The sequence below is a fragment of the Oenanthe melanoleuca genome, chromosome Z, assembly GCF_029582105.1.
Source record: "Oenanthe melanoleuca isolate GR-GAL-2019-014 chromosome Z, OMel1.0, whole genome shotgun sequence".
Classification (NCBI taxonomy): domain Eukaryota; kingdom Metazoa; phylum Chordata; class Aves; order Passeriformes; family Muscicapidae; genus Oenanthe; species Oenanthe melanoleuca.
Window position 1 is genome coordinate 4,344,589 of NC_079362.1, and position 21,038 is coordinate 4,365,626.

Genomic DNA, 21,038 nt, shown 5'->3' on the forward strand with positions numbered 1-21,038 from the left:
AAAGCCCTCTTTTAAATCAGAACTTTGAGTGCAAGAGTTGAAAGTGTGTAATGAATGTTATGGATGATTCATATTTAGGAGACAGTGATCCTCCCAGGAAAAAGGCAAATGAATACAAGCCCTTTTTCTGTATGCCAGCTGACCATTAACAATCTTCCAGTCTCCTTATACACACTTACTAAGTTCATAACAAAGAAAATCTTCTGAGTCACTAGAAATTACTGTTTTGAAAAAAATTTTGCTGTTCATACATAGTACATTCCTCCCTAATTCAAAACACCAATTGCCACTACACAGTTTCAGAAGAAAAATAAATAATTTGAAGTCACAATCATTGTAAAAAACACAGAAAATATTAGCATGGGAAAGTAACATATGTAGCACCAATAAAGATAGGTATTGAAACATACACTGTTCCTTAATTTCTCATCCTCTCAACCAAGCAGGCAGTTGCCATAAATTTGGATAACACACCGTACAAAAGGAGGCCACAGTGCAGTTGCACTCATGTTAAAACCATCTCCTCATGCCACAATATTGACAGGGATGCTGTAGCCACAGAGGAAAGCCTTAGGCCTGACTGAATTCACACAGGGTATTTTTTATGGTATCACACCTTGGGTTGGACAACTGGCAGAAAGAAGGAATTATGTGATGAAAACCCTTGTGGTAGGTTAGTGTAGCCACAAGAAGAGCTGGACAGAGAGCTGTGGTTCAGAGTTTGTTGCAGACATGCAACTGTGCAGCTCTAAATTTTGCAGAGCTGGTAACTCAAATCCAGAAAGTGTCCCAGCCATGGATGGCAGCCCTGAATGTGAAAGGTGCATATTGTTATGCAAAGAACATATTCTTACATCCACGGTTTTCACCTCTGGAGCACGACAAAGCAGAATCTGTGCTTGCCTGGAGGCAAGTGCCACACCCCATTTTTCAGGCTGTAATCCTTCACCCCTGGTTGCACAGACCTTGCTTGCTGACTTCTTGTGAGAGTCTCACTTTCCCTGGATATTTTGGTAGGAGGACAACCCCTGAGGCTGCAGCAGCCACATGGCAAGAGCTTTGTGGTGTGAAAGCTGAGATTCCACCTGAATCTCAAACCCCTCTTTTTATTTAACACTGCTGGTTGCATTTTCAACTCAGGGTATTTCCTTTCTTTTCTGTTTCACAGGAACACCATAGGAACTGTGCAAGGATGGGGGGATTAGACTGCAGCAACCGTGAAATGTATACTTGGGATTTTTTAGGGCAGTAGCATTGTTATTTGCAGTAATTTGCTCTTGAATGAAATTTAAAGATTGTTCTTACATCTGTATCCTTGAAGGAGAAGCACAGGGTGGTGATCTGTTTTGAGGCATGGAAAATTTGGACATCTACAGTGAAATTCTGTGTCTGTTAATAGCTTAATAGCTTCAGAAAGTCAGTAAATCTTTCAGCCTGAGTGTGGCATTCAAGCTGCTGCAAATTTTAATAACTAAATGAATAGCTAAATTATTCTTATTTATGGGGAATATAAATTAATGAAATTTATTTCAAAAATAAATACAGTATGGAATATAACCTGCACCAATGACTAATTGCTCAGCAGCATGCACTTAAGCTAATGACAAGAGTGAAGGGAACTAAATTTTCCCTACCTTAATAATAACAGTAAGGTTGATTAAGGGAATATTTACCCTCTTTGCAGTTCTGGCATCCATCTGAACATGGTACACAGTCTTCAGAGTCAGGATATTCCACTTCACCTGTGTTTTGCAAATCATCAGTTTTGGGTTAATTCTATACCATGCAGCGTTTGGAAGGACTCAGGAAAAGTTCCTATAAATAAACTTGATTCAAAGCAATAAAGGAGAAAGACTCATGGAAAGTTGTTTTCTCATTTGTTTCTGCATAACCCACTCAATTTGGGGAAAATCCTCTTTACAATAACATCATTCAAGGCGAGGATCAGAGCTGGAACTTAAGCACCTCAGGGTCAGGTGTGACTGTGCATTTCAAAACATTTTTTAATACCCTTAAGCAGATTTCTGTAACAAATTGAATAGAATATTTGTTATCTCCTAGTGAAGGCTTACCTTCTCTACAGCTGTGCTTCTGACACACATTTTGAGTGAGGTGGTAGCCTCTGAAGCACCTTTTGCAGAGGCTGGAGTTGAGGCACACCTCACAGTGGCCAGGGCAGGGCACACAGGTGTTCTCCAGGGGGTAGTGACCTGGAGGACAGTGGTCTCTGCACTCCCCACGATACAGGAAACGTTCCACCCCTCTTCTGTCTGTGTGGCAAACAAATGGGGAAAAACTGTCAGCCATAAAGGGCATTTGGGGTATAAGAAGGAGCTTTATGGAGTTCCAGTGGAGATTTATGGCATATAAAATGTCATGCTAGTGAACAATTACTCTTTACATCCATCAGTCTAACAAAAAAAAAAAAAAAAAAAAAATCAAGATTTTTCCATCACTGAGTTCTCTTGCAGAGGACAAGCAAGTGTTTGTAATGCACTGTACAGGCAAATGTAAATTATTAGGAAAGCAGTGGCCCACTTCACCTTTGGAAAGAGTCAACCTGTGTCCCTAGAAGATTAAACTGTAATCCTCATCTTAGTGGAATCATCAAGATTTGAATTTAAATAGCAGATGTGCAGCTATTAGCTATTAAAATAGCTCCAATTCATGGGAACTGAGAGGTCCCCTGCTCCAAATCCTTCTGAGTGAGGCTGTGAAAACACAAGTAACTTCATGTGCTCTGTGCAACATGGGGAGTTTTCTAATCAGTTACCCTACAGGCTAAATTACACACATAACTGTGCTAAGTGTATTTCATTGCCTTAACTGCAGAGCAAGAATTTGTTTACCAGAATTTAGTTTTGAAAATGCAGAGAAAGCAGCTATAGTAGGCAACAATACTGCACCATAGCAGAAGTCAAATTCTATTTATTTTCCTTTTCATGCACAAATCTTTAATTTTCCCGAGAAAATTAAATGTGAGTCTCATCAGTGTCTTAATTTCTCAATTCACAGAAATACAGAAATATATCTTGCTGTCCTCCATATGGGAGAGACTTTGGGGAACAATTATACAAACTTGCTCTCTTGTTAGACATGAGGTACCATTTGAAAACTTAATCTACTGAGTCACATTTTCTAAAGTGAGAAAGTCAATCTCATCATCAGTATGACTAATTAATGCAGCCATATTAGTGTTTGCTTGTATTACTTATTACTAAATAAAATCTGTGCCAGTGTTGATTGGGACTGAAATGGAAGTAGCAGCTAAAACGAAATTTTTTTTGTTGTTGTTGTTTTGTTTTTGTCTTTTTTTTTCCCTTGTTTTCTGTTTCTGTTAACACAGCTCCTATTGAAAAAAACACCAAGGGAAATGCAGTAAGTTGGCAGGACAATACAGAGTCGTGTTTTCGTGTACTTTAAAAAAAATAAATTGAGTTCTAATTCCCTTTAGGGTCACAAGAAGATTATGATGCAGATTGGTGGTAAAAGCACTACTCATTTTATTGGATCTAATAACAGGCCCTGAGAGCTGAGGGAAAAGGAAACTTGGAGGCCATGGGAGAGGAAAAACCTGACAAAAGAAAATCTTACTTACCTGTTCCACAAGTGGTGCATTTGTTGGGTTCACTTCCACTGCAGTCCAGGCAGGTGTGGTGGCACAAGTGACACTGCTGCTTAAATTCAAACTTTCCTCTGGGGCATTGCTCAACACAGCAGCCATCATCAAAGAATCTTTTAAAGAAGACAGAGGCATAATTACAAGTTTAACTACTACATGTTCTTTAAATCTAAAGAAAACTCAATCAATTCTTCTCTCATACTATTTGCAAGCCTTTGAACTTCAAGACTTTGTTTTCCTGATGGTATTCATAGTATTTACCATATGAAAAGTGTTTTGAACATGATTCTTAGAGTTCAAAGATGGTTTTTCTCTAAAACAGTTTTCTGAGAAAAATCAGTTTTGATCCTTTACCTAGATTCCTTATATCACAACTCTGACAATGGTCCCACATGTCTGCTAAAAGGAAAGCAATACTTGGTCTTTGTGAAGGAATAACCCATTTGTTTTACTTTAAAGACTGTCTTTAAAAAGTACTGTGGCTTCAGTAATATGACCTTGTACATGAAGTCAAATGCCTATCTGAATTTTGGCCTTCTGGAGCTGTGTTTTTAGACCTACATGTTTAGTGTTCCCACTGAAACACTCCAAACCATGCTCAACTGCCTGTCCTCCCTCCCTCCCCTCTGCTGGGGGTGGGGAGGAGAATTGGACATACAAAAGGGAAAGATCACAGGCTGAGATAAGAACAACTTACTGGAAACAGCAAAGAAATAAGAATATGGACAGTAGCAGCAACAAGATCAATTACAAAGCGTACAACAGCTGAAGAATTCTCATGCCAGTGCTCACAACCTGTGCTGCAGGGAACCCCTGACTGCACCAAGCCATGAACCTGGAAAGGAACCCTTCCCACACCCCTGGAACTAACTGTGCAGTTGTCCAGAATAACTCCCAATAGCCCTGCCTCCCCTGACTGAAACACCAATCTGAGAAAATAAGGATTTTAGTAACCTTGCTGAAAATAATTAAAAGTTAGAAGTTAGAGGGGAGTAGTTATCTGAAACTTAAATAATCGATTGTCTGTCATTTTATGTTTGCTCAGCTGTGCTTACAATGGGAAAAGACAAAACTAGTGAGCAGACCCAAAGAAACATAGACAATGCAACCAGGAACCCATTCTTTGAAAGATTGGACTATCCCCAGAAATCATTTGTATTGTCATTGATAGAGAAGGTCGAGAGTTCTGGGTGAGAAAGATTTGCATTTCTTCCTTCTTTTGAGACCCCTCCCCACAAAACACTACCCCAGACTTAATTTAAAAAGTCAATCACTCATGCTTAATAGCTATTCTGCTAATTACCATAGGAAGGGAGGGTGGAAGGGGCTGTTATTATGAATATGTATTTGTGTGAATCCTTTGCTAATAAATAGACTTTGTAAACACCTGTGATTTTGCAGTGTGTATTAGAGGATTACCTCACGCTGCTGCCCAGCGCTGAATAAACATACACTTTCTAACTTTGAACTGTTAGAGAGTCTTCTCTCCATCACATCTGAGTATTGCTATGAGACCAATATTCTTATTTTGGTAATTCATGACCACTGCAGAAATCAACTCTGTGCTGGCTGGAAACAGGACATGATTCATCTCTGCTTCATCTGTGTCTTGCCCAGATCCACAGGTGCAGGATCCAGTTATGGTCACACATGTGTTGTATAAACACACAAGCACAGGGGTAATTTCTACAGTCAATGACTGCCCCTGCCTGTTAAATTAAGACAATGGTTTCTATCCATCCAAGGTATCTTCCAGGGCAGGAGGGCTGGTGTGCTGTCAGCTGGTTGCTGCCTCAGGATCTCACAGCTGGTGTGCCTGGAACTGGCTGTACTCATTTTCCACTTGTTTTACTCTGTGTGTGTGTAGTGTCATTCAGCAGCAAATATTAAACAATTCAACACTACAGGCTGTGCTTACACAAAAAATCAAATCTCCTTGAGTAATGCATCATGTTTCCTGGCTCTCTGTTTTACCCACCAGGTCCCATGGATGGGGTTACCTTTGCTTGAGGCAGGACTAATTCAACCTGTCTTCCATAACATTCCTCATGTGCACCACAGAGACTCTATCCCCTTCCACAGTGCATAGGGTTTTGTTTGGGCAGGATGAGCTCCACTGGCAGAGCCTTGGGTGTTGATTAACCACCTGGCCTTTGCTTTTTGCCTGTGCTGCCAACCAGTCTTTTTCCATTGGTCCAACCACCTCCATGGGCAGTTTGCTGAAGTTCATTGAGTCAGTGTAAAGGTAGGGAGAGCACTGGCCATTTCTCTCATTCAATGATACCTAAAGTCAGCTGGACTGCTTTCAACTCTGCAATTTGACAGGATCCACCTCAATATCTTCTGTGGCTTGCTGTGTAGAACTCCCTACAGTAGTTTTCCATTATCAGTGTATCCCTACAGTATCCATCAGTTGAGAGAGTATATTACTTCTTATTTTCTTTCAGCCAATTGTGTGGTGGGATGTCTTCAGCCTGTCACTTTCTCCTCCTCTGATGATGAAATTTTCACCCTTGGGCCAGTTTATGATGGCTTCCAAGATCCCTGGCCAATCCTGTTTCCTGTTTGAGCTCACTGTCTGATCAGTCCAACCCTTGTATTCCATGTAGCATCAGTGGATGATGTGTGGAAGGGATTTTCTCCCTGAACATCCAGCCCTTTGCTGACAGTCAGAGTGCTGAGAGGAGCCTTGCTTCAGCACCAGCCCCTTCTGAAACAGGTCAAACCCCTGAGATAAGCAGTCAGCATGTTCTTTCCAGCTGGGCTGTAGCAGGCTTCAGATCCCTTGTGCTCCAGAACCACAGTGGTTCTCCTCCACTCTCCCCTGCAGCTGTTTGCCAGGCACTCCAATCTCCCTGGCTGCAGCATGCAGCACATTTTTTACAAGCTGTCCTGTCCTGACTGGCCCAGGGGCTACTGCATGAACAATCTCCTGCTTAGTTTGCTCAAAAATTGTTCAAGACCCCTCTAAAAGTCATTCTTCTTTCCTGTTGCATGATAGAGAGGATTTACAATCTGACTGTAATCTGAAATATGGATACTCCAAAAGCCCACGGCACTCAGGGAAAGTTTGTTTTCTTGCTGTTTGGTGTGGACATAGCTGCTATTTTGTTGACCATATCCATTTGAACCTGACAATGACCTCTTGTCATTTTTCTTCCAAAACCTGAATTTCTTGGGACTTCACCTTAGTTTGCTTTATGGCAAAACCTTTGGGAAGATCTGAAGTATCTTCTCTCAGTTTTTTAAGTTTTATGCTGTGTTTCCCCACACAATCATAGTATCAAGTGTTGTGGAGTCTCTGCCTTTTCTACTGCAGTTTGGGTCAGTCCATGGCAAATAGTGGGGCTGTGTTTCCACCCTTGGGGCAGGCAGCTCCAGGTGTACTGCAAGCCCCTCCAGCAAACAGTGGCTTGCACTCTGCTGCTGAAGGAAAGGAGAAAAACACATCTGCAATATTGATCCACATGGCTGCCTTGGACTCCAGTTCACACTGAGGTTCCACCATGTCTGGCACAGCAGCATTCAGTGGTTCTGTGACTTTCTTCAGGCCACTGATAGTCTATTGTCAGTCTCCACTGGATTTACACATTGGCATTGTGGACAACTAAACAGTGAGAGAGTCCTGCTGGCCACTCACTGGGTCCCTCAGTTCAGGACTCATCTCACAGATGGGGGTTCACACAGTGTTATCCATGCACTGCTGTGCTAGTGATGTTTTTATTCTACCCTCAGCAGTCCCACAGCAGAAGGGTCCTCTGAGAGACCAGACAAGGTGTTCAGCTGTCTAACTCCTTTGTCTCCACAGCAGCTCTCCCAAAAGTCCAACGATGCCCTTTTGGATCCTTGAAATACCCTCTCCTGAGGCAATCTCTGCCAAGGAAGCACAGGGCCTCTGGGCCAGTCTCAATGGGGTGTTTTTGCCATTCACTCCCAGTCAGGATCACTTCAGCTTCCAGTACAGTCAGCTGAACAGTTCCCCTGTCACCTCAGAAACAGAGATGGATTCTGCCCCCACGTATCTTGACAGCATCAGGGAACACTGTGCACCTGTGTCAGCCAAAGACTCAGGTTCTTGTGTGTCTGATGTGCCAAGCCATGGGACCCACACAGTCCAATAGATCTGATTGTGCCTTTCCTCCACCTGGCTGGAGGCTGGGCCTCTCTAGCTCTGCTCATGGTACTTGTTGCAGTCTTGTAAATACGAACTGGAGATCCCTTCAAGAGGATCAGAAGTGATATCAGTTCTCCTGCTCTGACTGAGTACTTGTCCAGTGGAAACTGGAGTGGCATTTTTCCTCCAAGAATTTCCTGTGATGGCTGTTTGTCCTCTCAGCTCAGGTACCCATGTTTCCAGGGCACAGGTGGGTTTTCTATCCCACTTCCTCATGGCTTCTCTGCAGTCACAGGCAAAAACAGGTTACCTTGCTTTGTGTGCTGTCTCTTCCCTGCAGTGGGGCACTTGCTCCCAGAAGCAGACCCTGGTCTGTATTGGTGGAGCATGGGACTCTCTAAACTTTCTTGACTTTCTTGACACTTTCAAATCTGTCCAAAGTCTTGGATAATCTTTCCACAAGGCCCTGCTTCCTCTTCATTCCTTGTGAAGCAAACTGAATTGGTCTTGGATTTCTACTTCTATATAGTATAGGGGCAGCTCTACCTGCATGTGTTGTTCCTCTGTTCCACATATTTCTGATATGTTGTGATTTCCTCCTCCTTTCCCTGGGAGCACTGTCCAGTGTTCACTTGTGTCCAGGAAAGATTAGCCAGGGCACACTGCAGTAAGTTGCTGTTCTCTGGAGTTGCCACAGCATTTTCCTTGCAAATGTTCTGTCACTTTATTATGGTCCTGTATTTGTTCAGGGGTGAACTTCCAAACCATTGGAACAGGGAATTTCCCCCCAAACAGTGCCATATTCTCCCATATTCTATGCCACTCAAATCTACCCACACTCAGGATGGACCCTTGAAGGATCTTCCTGGAAACCTCTTTCTTGACCCTAAATGTGGTGTAGACCATACCAAGGAGACATACCAGACACAGCAATAACAACACGCACTCCTTAAGATCCAGGGGGAATAAAAAATTCTCACAAGCTGTCTGAAGTAGAAAAGGGGGTGAAAAGATGGAGAAAATCATCCACTCCACTCCCTTACAGAGCAGCTATGATGGGTATGATTACCAATGGATTCCCAAAAGTAGTGCCTGCGATGAAGAGCAACATTAGATACACATCCCAGATAACCTCACTTCCTTTGATCTTATCATGTCATCCTCCTCCCTGCTCTGAAACAACACATTGTGAGGAGCATATAGAGCATTTATTGAGGTCAGGTACCACCCCCACAAATTACAGGAATCCTCAGGTCTGTTGTTACCCCAGCCCTGGGTGCCAAACCAGGCTGTAGTGCTTCTCACTCAGTCTCCCATCCCTGTCCCCTGAGGTGGGATGGGGAGCAGAACTGGAGGCACAAAAGGTAAAGAACAAGGTTTGAAATATGAACAATTTACTGGAAACAGCAATGAACAAAGGAAATGAAGAGTGACAGCAAGAATATCAATAGCAAAGTGCACAGAAGTAGAATGATTCACATGGCAGCACTTGACCATGCCACATTCCATGACTGTAGAGAGACCCCTTGCCCCACTCCTGGAAATAATATCAGGTAGCATAGAATAACTTCCTAGCCCTAGCCATGCCACTCCTGTCTACTGCAAAAATTAACTCCATCCTGGTTGGAATCAGGGCATACATCTATCTATAAGTATGGGAGTCTGACTGCTAAATGATCTCCTGTTGCTGGATAATTAAACATTTGCTAAAGAATCCTTTTATGTGATGATAATTTATGGTCCATTTTTCACTGCTGCTTAATGTTTTAATCTATTTGGGAGAAAAATAGAAATGCATCAATTCATGCATCGTTCACAGACTACTAAAAGAATATAAAACCAGTTAGCTAGATTTTGACAGTGTTTTCCCTCCTAAGAAAATAAGAAAAGAAAAGCTGTAATTCTCAATACTGAGCTGCTTTGAGCACTTTGCTAACTGAGGACTTGGGATTCAGTTTCTAGAGAAGGTGAGTGCAATTTTGGCTGTTAGTACAGACTTTGAGTACACCTAGACAACAAAAGGCTTTCCATTATATTAAGACAGTGCTTGTTTTCTTGGAGTCAGCCAATGACATTAGAGAATATCTGCAATACTCCCTAATAAATTTCAGTTGCTATGACCATTTTCAGATGTGGTCTGAAAGAAAAGGAGAAATATGACAGAGGTACTGGAGGTAGCTGCAGTATGTTTATATGGCATGCAAATATTACTGAGTTCAACTGCATGTGCTGGGTCTAATGATATCCATCCTTACAAGCAGCTCTCACAGTGGTAAAGTATGTTTTTCTTGCTCTTTGTTATGTTGCCCCTAATGGGAAACACCTGGTCAGATGTTGTCACTAACCTTGGCTCAAACTGTAAACAGATGGACAAGGAATTTTGTGATAATCTCTTAGTCTGGATAAAAAAATATATATAATTTCTTTTTTTTTTTCTTTACAAAAACCCAAAAACAACAGCAAAAAAAAAAAAAAAAAAAAAAAAAAAACAAAAAAAACCAAAAAAAAACCCCAAAAAAACCCAAAAAAAACCAAAAAACCAAACCAAACCAAACCAAACAAACAAAAAAAAAACCCAAAACAAACCAACAAAAAACAAAAAACAAAAAAACACCCAAGAAAACCCAACAAAACCTCAGGTAGCATCATTTTCATTTATGAAATGATATTACAATGATTTTATTATTAAAATAAATTGACCCTGGATTTTCACAAGAAACTCTTGCCTCTGGGCAAGGTTCCTCTGTATTATTATTTCTTTTACTCCAGACTGCTCCTCTTAATATGACTTTTTCTAGCAGTTTTCATAATGCAAAGAAGGGTCTCAGAAAGATTTCTGAAACCTTAGATACCAAAATTCAGAATTTTTAAAGAATTAATCACGATGGTTAGAGCAGCATCCTTCCAAGAGCTTGCTGAGACCTCATTACTGCAAACACCTTGGTGGTTCACAATGGTACTTGGTTCCTCTGCTTTGTAAAGCTCACAATGTAAGCTGCAAGGAAAGAACAGACAATCTAATTTAAATGCCATTGTGAATGGGAGAAATCCACTCCACAGTCCAAAATTCTTCCCTGATTTCCTCTGCTCTCATTTATGGTGTAACTGAATTTATTTGGACTCCACTGGTCCTGGTATGTCTTTCATTGGCATAGTCATATAATAGATATTTTCAGGGCAAACTGCAGAGTTGCTTAGGGATTTCCTTTCCATGTCATTGAGGATCTGATCCTGTTTTCATACTGATGGAAATGTCAGCTGGCTACAACACAATCCTGTGCAGATTATTATTAACCAGAGTTATTTGTGGGAGAATACAGATATGAGTAGCAGGTGTAAAAAACCAGTAGTCTTCTGGAACAGGTGTGACATGACAAACAAAAAACTCTGATTTGCAAAGTCCTGTGGAAAAGTGTCTTTCTAGATTCTTTCAAGATTTTTTCAATCCTCATGGCAGGTTACAAATATTGGACCAACCCAAGTCACCTCAGTAAGGGGATGATGTTTAGGTGCCAAGAATATCTCCCAAAATTAGCCAGCATCCATATTCATGCCTTGAGCCAATCCTCATAGCTGGATAGAGCTGCAGGTGCCCCAGATTCTTGTTGTGGAATTGTCAGTGGTTCCAGCAGTCATGATTTAGAAAGGATGACAATGAAAGAAAGTCTGTTTTACATATAAAAACGAATTTTTCTTTATCTGTGGGAATCATGCTGCTAAACATTAGCTGCTTGTGTAGCCAGCCATTTTGTTTATATAAAAATTGTTTTCTAAAGTCCCCTGGATTTTTTTGCCTCCATTCTTGCTTCCATAGTCTCTGCTAAACACAATACAGCCTCTTCTCCAGATGATGGTGTGAGATCTTTGTACTGCACTGTGCTAGGAGAAAATTACCTTGTGGGTGGGCAGCTGATGCAATTGTCTGACTCAGGTCCAATGCATTTCTGACAGGATATATCACACAACTGGCATTCTTGGGAATCATCAAGATATTCTCCTGGTAGAAAAAAAATGGTTTATTTCAGATCAACCTTCTCACAATTAAAAAAAAAAAAAAAAAAAAAAAAAAAAAAAAAAAAAAAAAAAAAAGGAAGAGAAAAAAAATACCAAACTTTTCAGGTTGGAAAACATAATGGTGAAAAGGAATTGGATCTATTTTTAATTACTGAAATGAGCAAATTTCCCTGTAGCATCCAAGTACTGACTCTCTTGGGGAACCACGATAACCAGAGCTGTTTGTTTGTTTGTTTGCTTATTAATTTTTCTTTTCCATGTGAATTGGAGAAAGGGTGATTTTTGTTTTCATTAATTTATTTTCCATCACTTGAAGTGATGAAGATTCACAAGTTACATCAAAATTAGTGCTACTGGGGAGTATTCATAATGCAATATCTTTTGAGCTGCAGCATGGAGGGTTTCTGTCATGGGTGTGGATATCTCACATGAGGAGATGGACTTGAGCAAGCTTCCATCAGACAGAGACCTGTGGGTGCTTCCCAAACCTCTAGCTACAGAATATTTTGTCTCCCTCCTGGGCTGCTGATGAAAGACTCCCTGCCTAAAAGACCCAGGCTTTCATTTTGGCTGAATTAAAACTTGCACTTTTGCATATTTGGACTTGAAAAAAAATTGTATTATATGGATCCCTACCTTAAAACTGATTAATTGTATTAATAATTAAAGCACTGGTCCAGACTGGTAAGCTGCATGCCTAATAACTCTCAGGGCAGAGATTTGGTAAGTAGTATGAATATTCTATTTGTGTGCAGTATCATGTGGGGACAGTGAATTGATTTATTTCACAGTTTTATAAAGCTCAAGATTGGGTCTTTTATGTCAGTTTGCTTTGGGAAAAATTTATTATAACTGAGTCTATATATTTAAGGAATTGGCTGTTCCTTCATTCTTGAGTAGTGGAAGAGGCTGGGCAAAAAAGTCCTATATAATACAAAAAAACTGCAGTTTCTATGGATACTTCAATATCAAGCAACTCTTTCCATTTGCATCGTGGCTGGAAAATCCAGATCTGGCAAATATAGTGAACTTTAGGGATCAAAACACAAATATGGAATGACTTGGGTTTGGCTTTTTTTCCTTACATTTGAAGAGCAAGGGCACCCTACAAGCAACCACTTATATCCATTTAAAACAATGTGGGGAGGGGAAAGTTTCTAAAATACTGCAAACCATGTTCTCTGTCTGTTGTGTTTTTAACAGTTGTGTTTTTACATATTAAAATTTTTTTTTGTAATAGTTGAAAACTCTGGTATGAGATATGAGCTAGGACAGTACTCAGACATCTAAGGGGATGTGAGCAGTGCAGGTGTGAAGGAAAACTGGCTGGAGCATCCACCCAGCTCTGGGTGAATCCTGGGGTACCCAAAATGTAGGCAGAGATGTGATATTTGTTTTGTAATGATTTGTGTGTCTTCTAAAGAGAGGAAAAAAGTAAAAGGCAAGCCAAAAGCCAGTGATGGAACCACATAAAGCGTGAAGACAATGTTCCTCAGAGATTGTTCTGAGATCAGGGCTGGCTGGGAAGAAGTTCAGACTGGGAAAAAGTGAAGAGTCTTCTGCTGGGATCAGGGAAACAAAAGTCTTTGAGTGTGTACAAGTTCATACATTTTTATAGTTCTCCTTATCCAAAGAGCAATTTGTATATCTGCATCTCTATATATCTATGTATCTATTTCCATGTAACCCCTTGCATGCCCAAAAAGGCCAAACCTTAAACTGTGTAAACTGACTAATTATGTGGAACTGGTGCAGCATTTCTGACCTGCATCTCTTATGAGTAATTGCTTCATAGGGCTACAGCAAAAACTAGAAAACTAGAAAAGATGTTACACATATTATCCAGTAGGATCCTAATTTTTTCTAGGTGTTACTCAGAGGACATTGTTGTATTGATGCATATCTATCGTAATACCAAGTATTTATAATTTTCACCTTCTAGAAAAAAATAATTGACAGATTTGTTCAATATAAGCCTCTTGAGCCTTTCTGATGTGTATCCAGAGGATGTAACATGGAATCCCACGTTCTCAAATGCTTGATGAGATTTTAATATACAATTTTGTCATGGTTTGGGAATGGCACTCCCCACTGTGACCTCACTGAGACTCACCTAAACCAGATGCCACTTGCTTGCTTTCCCTTCCCCCACTCTTTCCCCCTCCCCCTTTCCTCTCCGGGGATGGAGTTGAAAATTAGAGCCACAAAAACGTGAAATTACAGGGTTGAGATAAGAACAATTCACTGGAAACAGCAACGAGATAATGAAATAGTAACAGCTATAGTATCAATAACAAAAGGTTGAAATTATTTACATGGAAAATAAAACAATAGTGAACTTTTTTGCCCTCCACCCTTTCTCTCGCTGCTGGAAGGAGAGAGCAACTCCCTGTGCTCACCCCTCAAAAGGGATGTGAGATGGTGTCCAACAACATAAGGGTCTGGCCCAGATAGTACCAAAAATTGACTGTCCCAGCTGAAACTAGGACAAATTTGAGATGTATCTATATACACATATATATGTATACATAGACACACACATATATTTGGACAATAATACAACCACGAAAAAATGCAGCATCTGAAAACTTCCCATTGGAGGTCTGATGCTTGAGTGTGTTATTTTATTTGGTTTACATCACTGGGGAGTCTCTCTGGGTGATTTCATTACATAATTGCTTCTCTGATGTTTTGTGATACGTATTAGAATACTTTTCTGTTTCTCCTTTACTTTATTTGCCTATATTAACTGTATGCTTATCCTAAGCTACTAATTCATACACCTCAGGTGTGCATTCAAACATAGCAGAAGCACTTAGTTTTTAAAGGTTTTAGTTATTTCTGTGTTATGCCTTTCATTGGAAGTGGTGTAATTCACTTCAGCTGTGTTTGGAATAGTGTCAGGAAGCCCAGTTCTGTGGCACTGAACTGAAGCATTTTAATGAATACTATGAATTAATACATTTTAATGAATTACAAGAATATGCACCAGAAAACACTTACATATTTGGCCCTCTGAATTGCAAATGACATCTAGAACTGTATCTCTGACGTGTTAACAATATAGTTTTTGGTGAATATTCAAAGAGTTAACACTGAAATTCAAAAAAACCTTTAAACTATTCCAAAGGGCAGTTCAACCATCTGCCAGAATTCCTTGTGAGCAATGTATTTCTTTACAAATCTCTCTAGATAAACACAGGCTGCCAAAGCCTCAATCCTTTTCCTCTTTTCTGCATTAGAAATCTTTATCTATCTAGCATACTTAATAGAGGAATACTCTCAGCAATGTGTGTTCACTCAGCTTTCATTCAGGCAGTGATCATCAGTTCCCTGGATCATCTCTTATTTATCATTCATTATTGTGTCAGTTCTGCTATCTTGTTACCTTGTTTAAAAACACGTCACATTGTTAAAAAAAAGGAAATTGGAGATATTGTAGGAATAATGATATGTTAACAGACTTGATTCCTCAGGATTTTAATGTATAATTTTTGTGTCCCTGGTTGAAAATGTTTAGCTCCCTATTTGGGCTATGTCAGGTTTTAAATTGTGCCTTCAACTGAATACAAAATCCCTATAATTAATGCTCAGTTCCTATCAGATGCTTTTTAAGAACTATTCCTACCCTTAAGGAGGTAGAAACCTGAGTTGCAATAATAAAATCAAATCAGTTTGCAATAGCAAACTAGAGCCTGTCTCTCCTGAGTCCCAGTCTGGAGCACCTGTCTTAGTTGCCAAGTGATTCTATGTCTTTGCACAAGCAGCACCAAGTGCACCTTTGTCTTGTCACTGCTCCTCTCTTGCTGTCCAAAACCTGTGCCATTCCTGGCAGCACATGATGTTTCAGGAGATCAGTTAGATGAGGTGTGAATATCCTTGTCAGTCATGCATGGAGGGATGCACTTTGTGCTGGCTGTCATAAATCCTTTTCTCTTGTAGTCCCTCCATGAGACTTAGCCACTGCAAGTCTCGTGTCACTTCCCCACTTTTTTTATCAAAACATCACTTTTTATATAATCTAATATAAAATATCTAATTTAAAAATATTCTTTATTGTCTACAACATTGCTGCAGTGTTTTTTCCTTAAAATCAATAGAAAAAAAACTACCTTATTTTCTCCATTTTGCTTGTTTGCTTTCACAGAAATCTGGATATGGATTTCATACTTGGGTTCTTTGTATGTAATCTTATGGGTTATAAAGGTTTGACAAAGCAAATAAACAAAACTGTTCAGAATTGCTTTTCATCCATTAGCTACAAGAACTGAAATAAACTGGTCTTAGGGAGCTCTCTGCTTCTTCTCATGTTTGGCTGTGATACATTTTATTTTGTCTGGCTTGTGGGATCAGGTCCTTGAGTTCTCTAAAAAAACTTTAATTCATAAAGCTCAAGTAAACTAAAACTAACTTGGATATAAAAATCTGTGAAAATTCACCCTGGAGATTCTTTTTAAAGTTACTCTTTTGCTCAGCCCAAGGTCTCAGTGTTTGATAGATTACTCCTTGAAAGAAATCTTGCCATAATGCCCATGTTGTAACATTTTCAAGATGAAGACATTCCTTTACCCTCACATTTGAAAGTTGAACAAAATTTTCATCTGGATTCCAATTAATTGTCTGGCTTCAGTTTTCAGTCTCCTGCTAATTACACAATGTCCAAATTTCAATCTCCCTATACGGATGTGCAGAAGTGACAAAACTTCTGGGTATTATGATTTGAGGTGATGAGAAGGATCCAGGGTTGAAAGTCTCCTTTTCAGAAGTGCTCTAGGCAGTGACAAATGAGAAGGCTGAAAATAGGATATTGATTCCTAAGTCACTAAATCTGCCCCTTGTGCTGAGGGGCAAAGCAGAACCTTGAAAAGCATTGAACTTCTCTTCCCAAATAGCTGTGTGCTGAGTGTGATATAATGATTTTAGGATGAAAGGCCCCTTTGTTGCAGGATTAGGTGAGATCACACAGAGAGACCCAGGTTAGCTGTAATCATGGCAGTCAGGAGTGAGGAAATTGCCTTTATCAGACTCCACTGTCTAACTTGGCCCTCTATGCTTTTCCCTGCAGAATAGGAACACTCACATTAGCCAAAGCTGCCTTATTTATTTCTAACACAAAGGGATTTTCCCCTCTTTACAATGTATACTTCTCCTCCCATTTCTACATAGTATTAATACAATTGTTGTTAGAAACCCACTGAAGAGCCAGAGCCCTCAGCAGTACTGCTGAGGTGGGCATAAACACTCCCCGGAAAGATTTTTTTTTTTTTTTTTTTTTTAATCACCTTTAAATCTCCATTCCTATTAAATTTTAGTCATTTAAAGAATTTGCTTTAGAACTCCATTTATACTAATTATGTGGATGTCTGGAAGCATCAGCTGGCTGTGTTCATGGTTTCTCCCCTTCCCTGTGTAAGCATCTATGTAAGAGCCTGGCAAGCTGTTTTACTGCTCACCTGTAGACTGAAATTTTACAGCCCCACAAGAAAGGGGGGAGGGAAATGGAACAATCTCTGTGGATCTATATCAATAAAGCTCTGGTTTGTACCCTTCTCACTTGCTGAAGGAGGGAGAAATACTTCAGCACTCTCAAAATTCGGGCTCACAATGGAAAAAAATATGCTTAACCTCTCAATTTCTTGAGCTTTCCAACTAGAAATTTTCCTGGTCCATGTTCTCAAGCTTCCCATTCTTCGTAAAAATCAGTAGCTGAGAGTCTTCTAAAGGGCAGTGGAACAGAAACACCTGAACCTGACTGAAAATTATTGTATGGTGCTGATAGTACTGCTTTGGAAAGCTAGGTAGCTGCTTGTGAAATACAAAAACCAAATGTAGCATGCTTTGAGTAAAGTGATGTTATTAGCACATGGAGTACATTAAAGATAGAATCTTTCAGTGCTGGAGGAAAACAGACTTCAGAGGCAACCAAGGTAACAACAGTGTGTTTCTCTCCTCTGTTATAAAGCAAGGAATATGCACTTTGTATACACAGAGCCTTTTCTGGACACTGCAGGATTTCTGCAGTCTGATTTGACCAAACATAAACCTGAAGTGGGAAGGGATGGATGTTTTGGGGCAGAATTTCAGTGGTATCATCCATCTTAAGCTAAGAAACTCCTGCACAGGCTGTTCATACTGGACATCTTCAACTTAATCAGGATATGAGCAGAGATTTGCTGATAACTGGGCAGATTTTAACAGGTCAACTATTGTCCCAAGATGTGACAACATAGATTTGCACCCTTAATCAAATGCAGTTTCTGTTTAATTTGCAGACGTGAAGACATTTTAAAGCCTGAAAGAAACCTCCCGTAAAGATACAAGTGCATCCTTGGAAGCAAGAAGCAGATCAAATTAAATCTTTTAATGAGTGGCACAAAAGCCTAAATTTTATTCCCATCTGTAACTGTTCAGCCTCTTCAATACCCTTACACTGGTGATTTTCCATTGCCTGAAATATTCCCTGGTTCCTGGTCTCCACTATAAGCACCTCTGGGTAATTTTTTTTTTATGACTACAGAGTACACACTCTTTAACAATCACATATTCCATGTTAATAATGCAGCTCTTCTAATTCAGATATGGCTGCAGAGAGGCTTTGTGACACTGTTTAGCAGCACGAAGTAATCTTAAATCCTCCTTTCAGCCCTGAAAGTGTTCAGAGTCTGTGCTAAAGACAGACACAGCAAGACCAATATTTACACAACTCCATTTTGGTATGGCCTTGCTCTTGCTCTTGTAGTAAGAGAAGGGGCTACTTTTTTTGGGAATGAATATTTGAGTTATTTTTGTATTTTATCCAGTGGCATTGCCCAGAATGTCCCATTAGCATAGTCATGAGCATGACAGCTGCCAGCAACCAGAATTTCCTCCCAGCCCACATCTCAAGGACATCTGCAGGCGTCAGGAGGGGGCAGTGGGCAGGCCAAGGACAATAGTGAATGGAAAAGTCATGCAGTATTATTGGAATTATAATTAAATCATATTAGTCACGCTCCAGTAAGCATTCAGTGTTACTGTGGAATTTGCATGATAGAGCCATTAATTCTCCTCGGGTAAACAAGTGCTCACCACTCCTCAGTGCTCAGGCTGATTGGAAAAATGGGCACTTAATCACCTCATTGCTCTCTACTGGGTCTTCTGATGGCTGAGTGGTTTTGTTTTTTTTCTGAAAAGTGTTGCTGGTTTCCCAGAAGACCTTCAACAAATCCATCCCTCTAACACTCAGAAAAACCAATAGATGATTGTATGAGGGTCATTCTTCTACGCTTTCCTGGTCATCTTTGGCAGCAAACACATCACCTGCTCATGTGCTTGCTGCCAAAGCTCAACAAAGACCAGCCTTTAGTGCAGCACAGAGTCTGCATTTGTTGCTTACTGGAATAATTTTTCTAAAATACTCAGAGCTTCCTCCCCATAACATATTTTCCTTCGACTACAATTCCCATTCTAGAAGTGAAAATTGTCTCTGTTTTTGTGCATAAACACTGATTTTTAATCCTGAAAGGAAGTCCTTTAGGATAATTTCAAGCATAGGTCAGACATTAAGCATTAACTCTGTGGTGTTATCTGGTATATTTGCACAGCAGGTGAACATTATTGCAGTCTGGCTTTATCCTGAGGATTTCAGAATAATTTTCCTAGTAAGACTACATATTACTGTGTTCTGAGAGATCAGAGAATGTCCAAGGCCTTTGATGTGTCCAAATCCTCTCTGCTCCTTGGTGTGGAACCAGTGATGGGAATGTGGGTGCTGGTTACACTTCCACTGGTTGAATGCTGTACTAAGGTTCAGAGCCTTAGTTTGGACACTACACTCACAACTCTTTAATTCTTACTAATGAGGAGGATGTAAGCCCCAACAAGAGCATCATGACAGGTGGTAATAAATAATCAGATAATTATCTATTTCAATAAAAAATAGAAATCTCACAAATTAGTTTAAGTAAGACATGTAATTAAAATTATGTTAAACAGAAATGTTTTTGTTTTTTCCCTCGTAAAGGAAATGCTCATCAAAAATATCTTCTTTTTTTTTTTCACTTATTGAAAATCCCTATTCTGAAAAAGGTCATGCAAGTTGTGCATCAGTTTCCTTTCGATGAAAACTTGACTAGGGTTTTTATTTGTATGCTGTAAAGCTTTTTTTTAATGCTTCCTTAAAATATCTTGCACAAACATCTAATGGCAAAACTTTTCTTGGTTCATTCTGTACCAATGACAGCACAATGGCATATCCAATATAAGTATAAAGCATGGCAATGGATCACAGACAAGTTATTGTTCAGTGAGTTGCACTGCAGATTAAAAGCTTTGACTCATACAAGCAATCTCTTAAAAGTCTTTTTAGGAATCTTGAATTTATAATAGGCCTTCTTACAACCGTTCAGTTAATTAAATATATTCATTAAAAAGTAACAGATGGCTATAAAGAGAATTATCTTGGTCATCAAGAGTTGTAACTGGCACTTAGTGATGGGTGAATTGCTGCAGATAGCTCCAGTGCTTCTGCATACAGGGTATGAATAAACCTGTATATATTTATTCACACCTCTGTCAAACCTCTGATGATCTGACAATGTGGCACAAGCAGCATCCTGCTCTTACACAACAGATTCAGTGGCAGGGAACTTGACCTGACATCGGAAAGCTGCAACCACAACAGAGATTGGGATTGTCTGTAAGGGAAATCTTTGCTAGAAAACAGTGTGCTTCACAGAGGGGCAGTTTGCAAAGCCTGCCCAGGAAGAGGCACGGAGTGCCAGTGGATGCAGGTGTGTGTGGGTAGGCAGGGGCTGAGCCAAATGTCTCAGGAGCTGCAGGTCAGAAGCACAACATTTCCACTGACCTCTTCTGGCTCCTGATCCTACAGCACTGGTGTGTGGCTGAGGTGAAGAGCTGCAGCTAAAAAGGGACTAAGGCTGGAACTCCATTGCAGAAAATGAAACATGACACCCCCACAAAACACGTTTCTGCAGGATGTTCTGCAGGTCTGAGGCATGGTGACTACTTTTTTTTTGTTGTTTTTTTGACTACAGTTGTCTTTATTCAAAGCCTTTGGGACTTTTAGAGAACAAAGGGTTTAGATGTGTCCAGTTTGCATTTAAATCAAGGGTTCTCCTAGATCAACATGAACTGGGAAACATCATGTTCTAATAATGACATCTTCAATTTTTCATTGCTTTTTGACTCGCAGTATAAATAAAATGAAGTCAATGAATAGATTTAAAGTGATGCCACACCCAATCTTTCCTGACATAGGGAAAATTATTATTTTATTCATACTTAGTA

At 40.0% G+C, this 21,038-nt stretch overlaps 1 protein-coding gene across 1 annotated transcript in view; it reads right to left on the reverse strand.

Moving 5' to 3' along the window:
* The window catches only part of PCSK5 (proprotein convertase subtilisin/kexin type 5), a 233,322-nt gene that overhangs the window by 33,551 nt on the left and 178,733 nt on the right, over window positions 1-21,038 (reverse strand). Inside the window, exons 21-24 of the mRNA XM_056514814.1 lie at window positions 11,631-11,733; window positions 3,599-3,735; window positions 2,073-2,270; window positions 1,674-1,742 (exon numbers count right to left, since the gene is read on the reverse strand). Coding sequence (XP_056370789.1) covers window positions 1,674-1,742; window positions 2,073-2,270; window positions 3,599-3,735; window positions 11,631-11,733 — 507 coding nt within the window. The remainder of the gene's footprint in view (window positions 1-1,673; window positions 1,743-2,072; window positions 2,271-3,598; window positions 3,736-11,630; window positions 11,734-21,038) is intronic.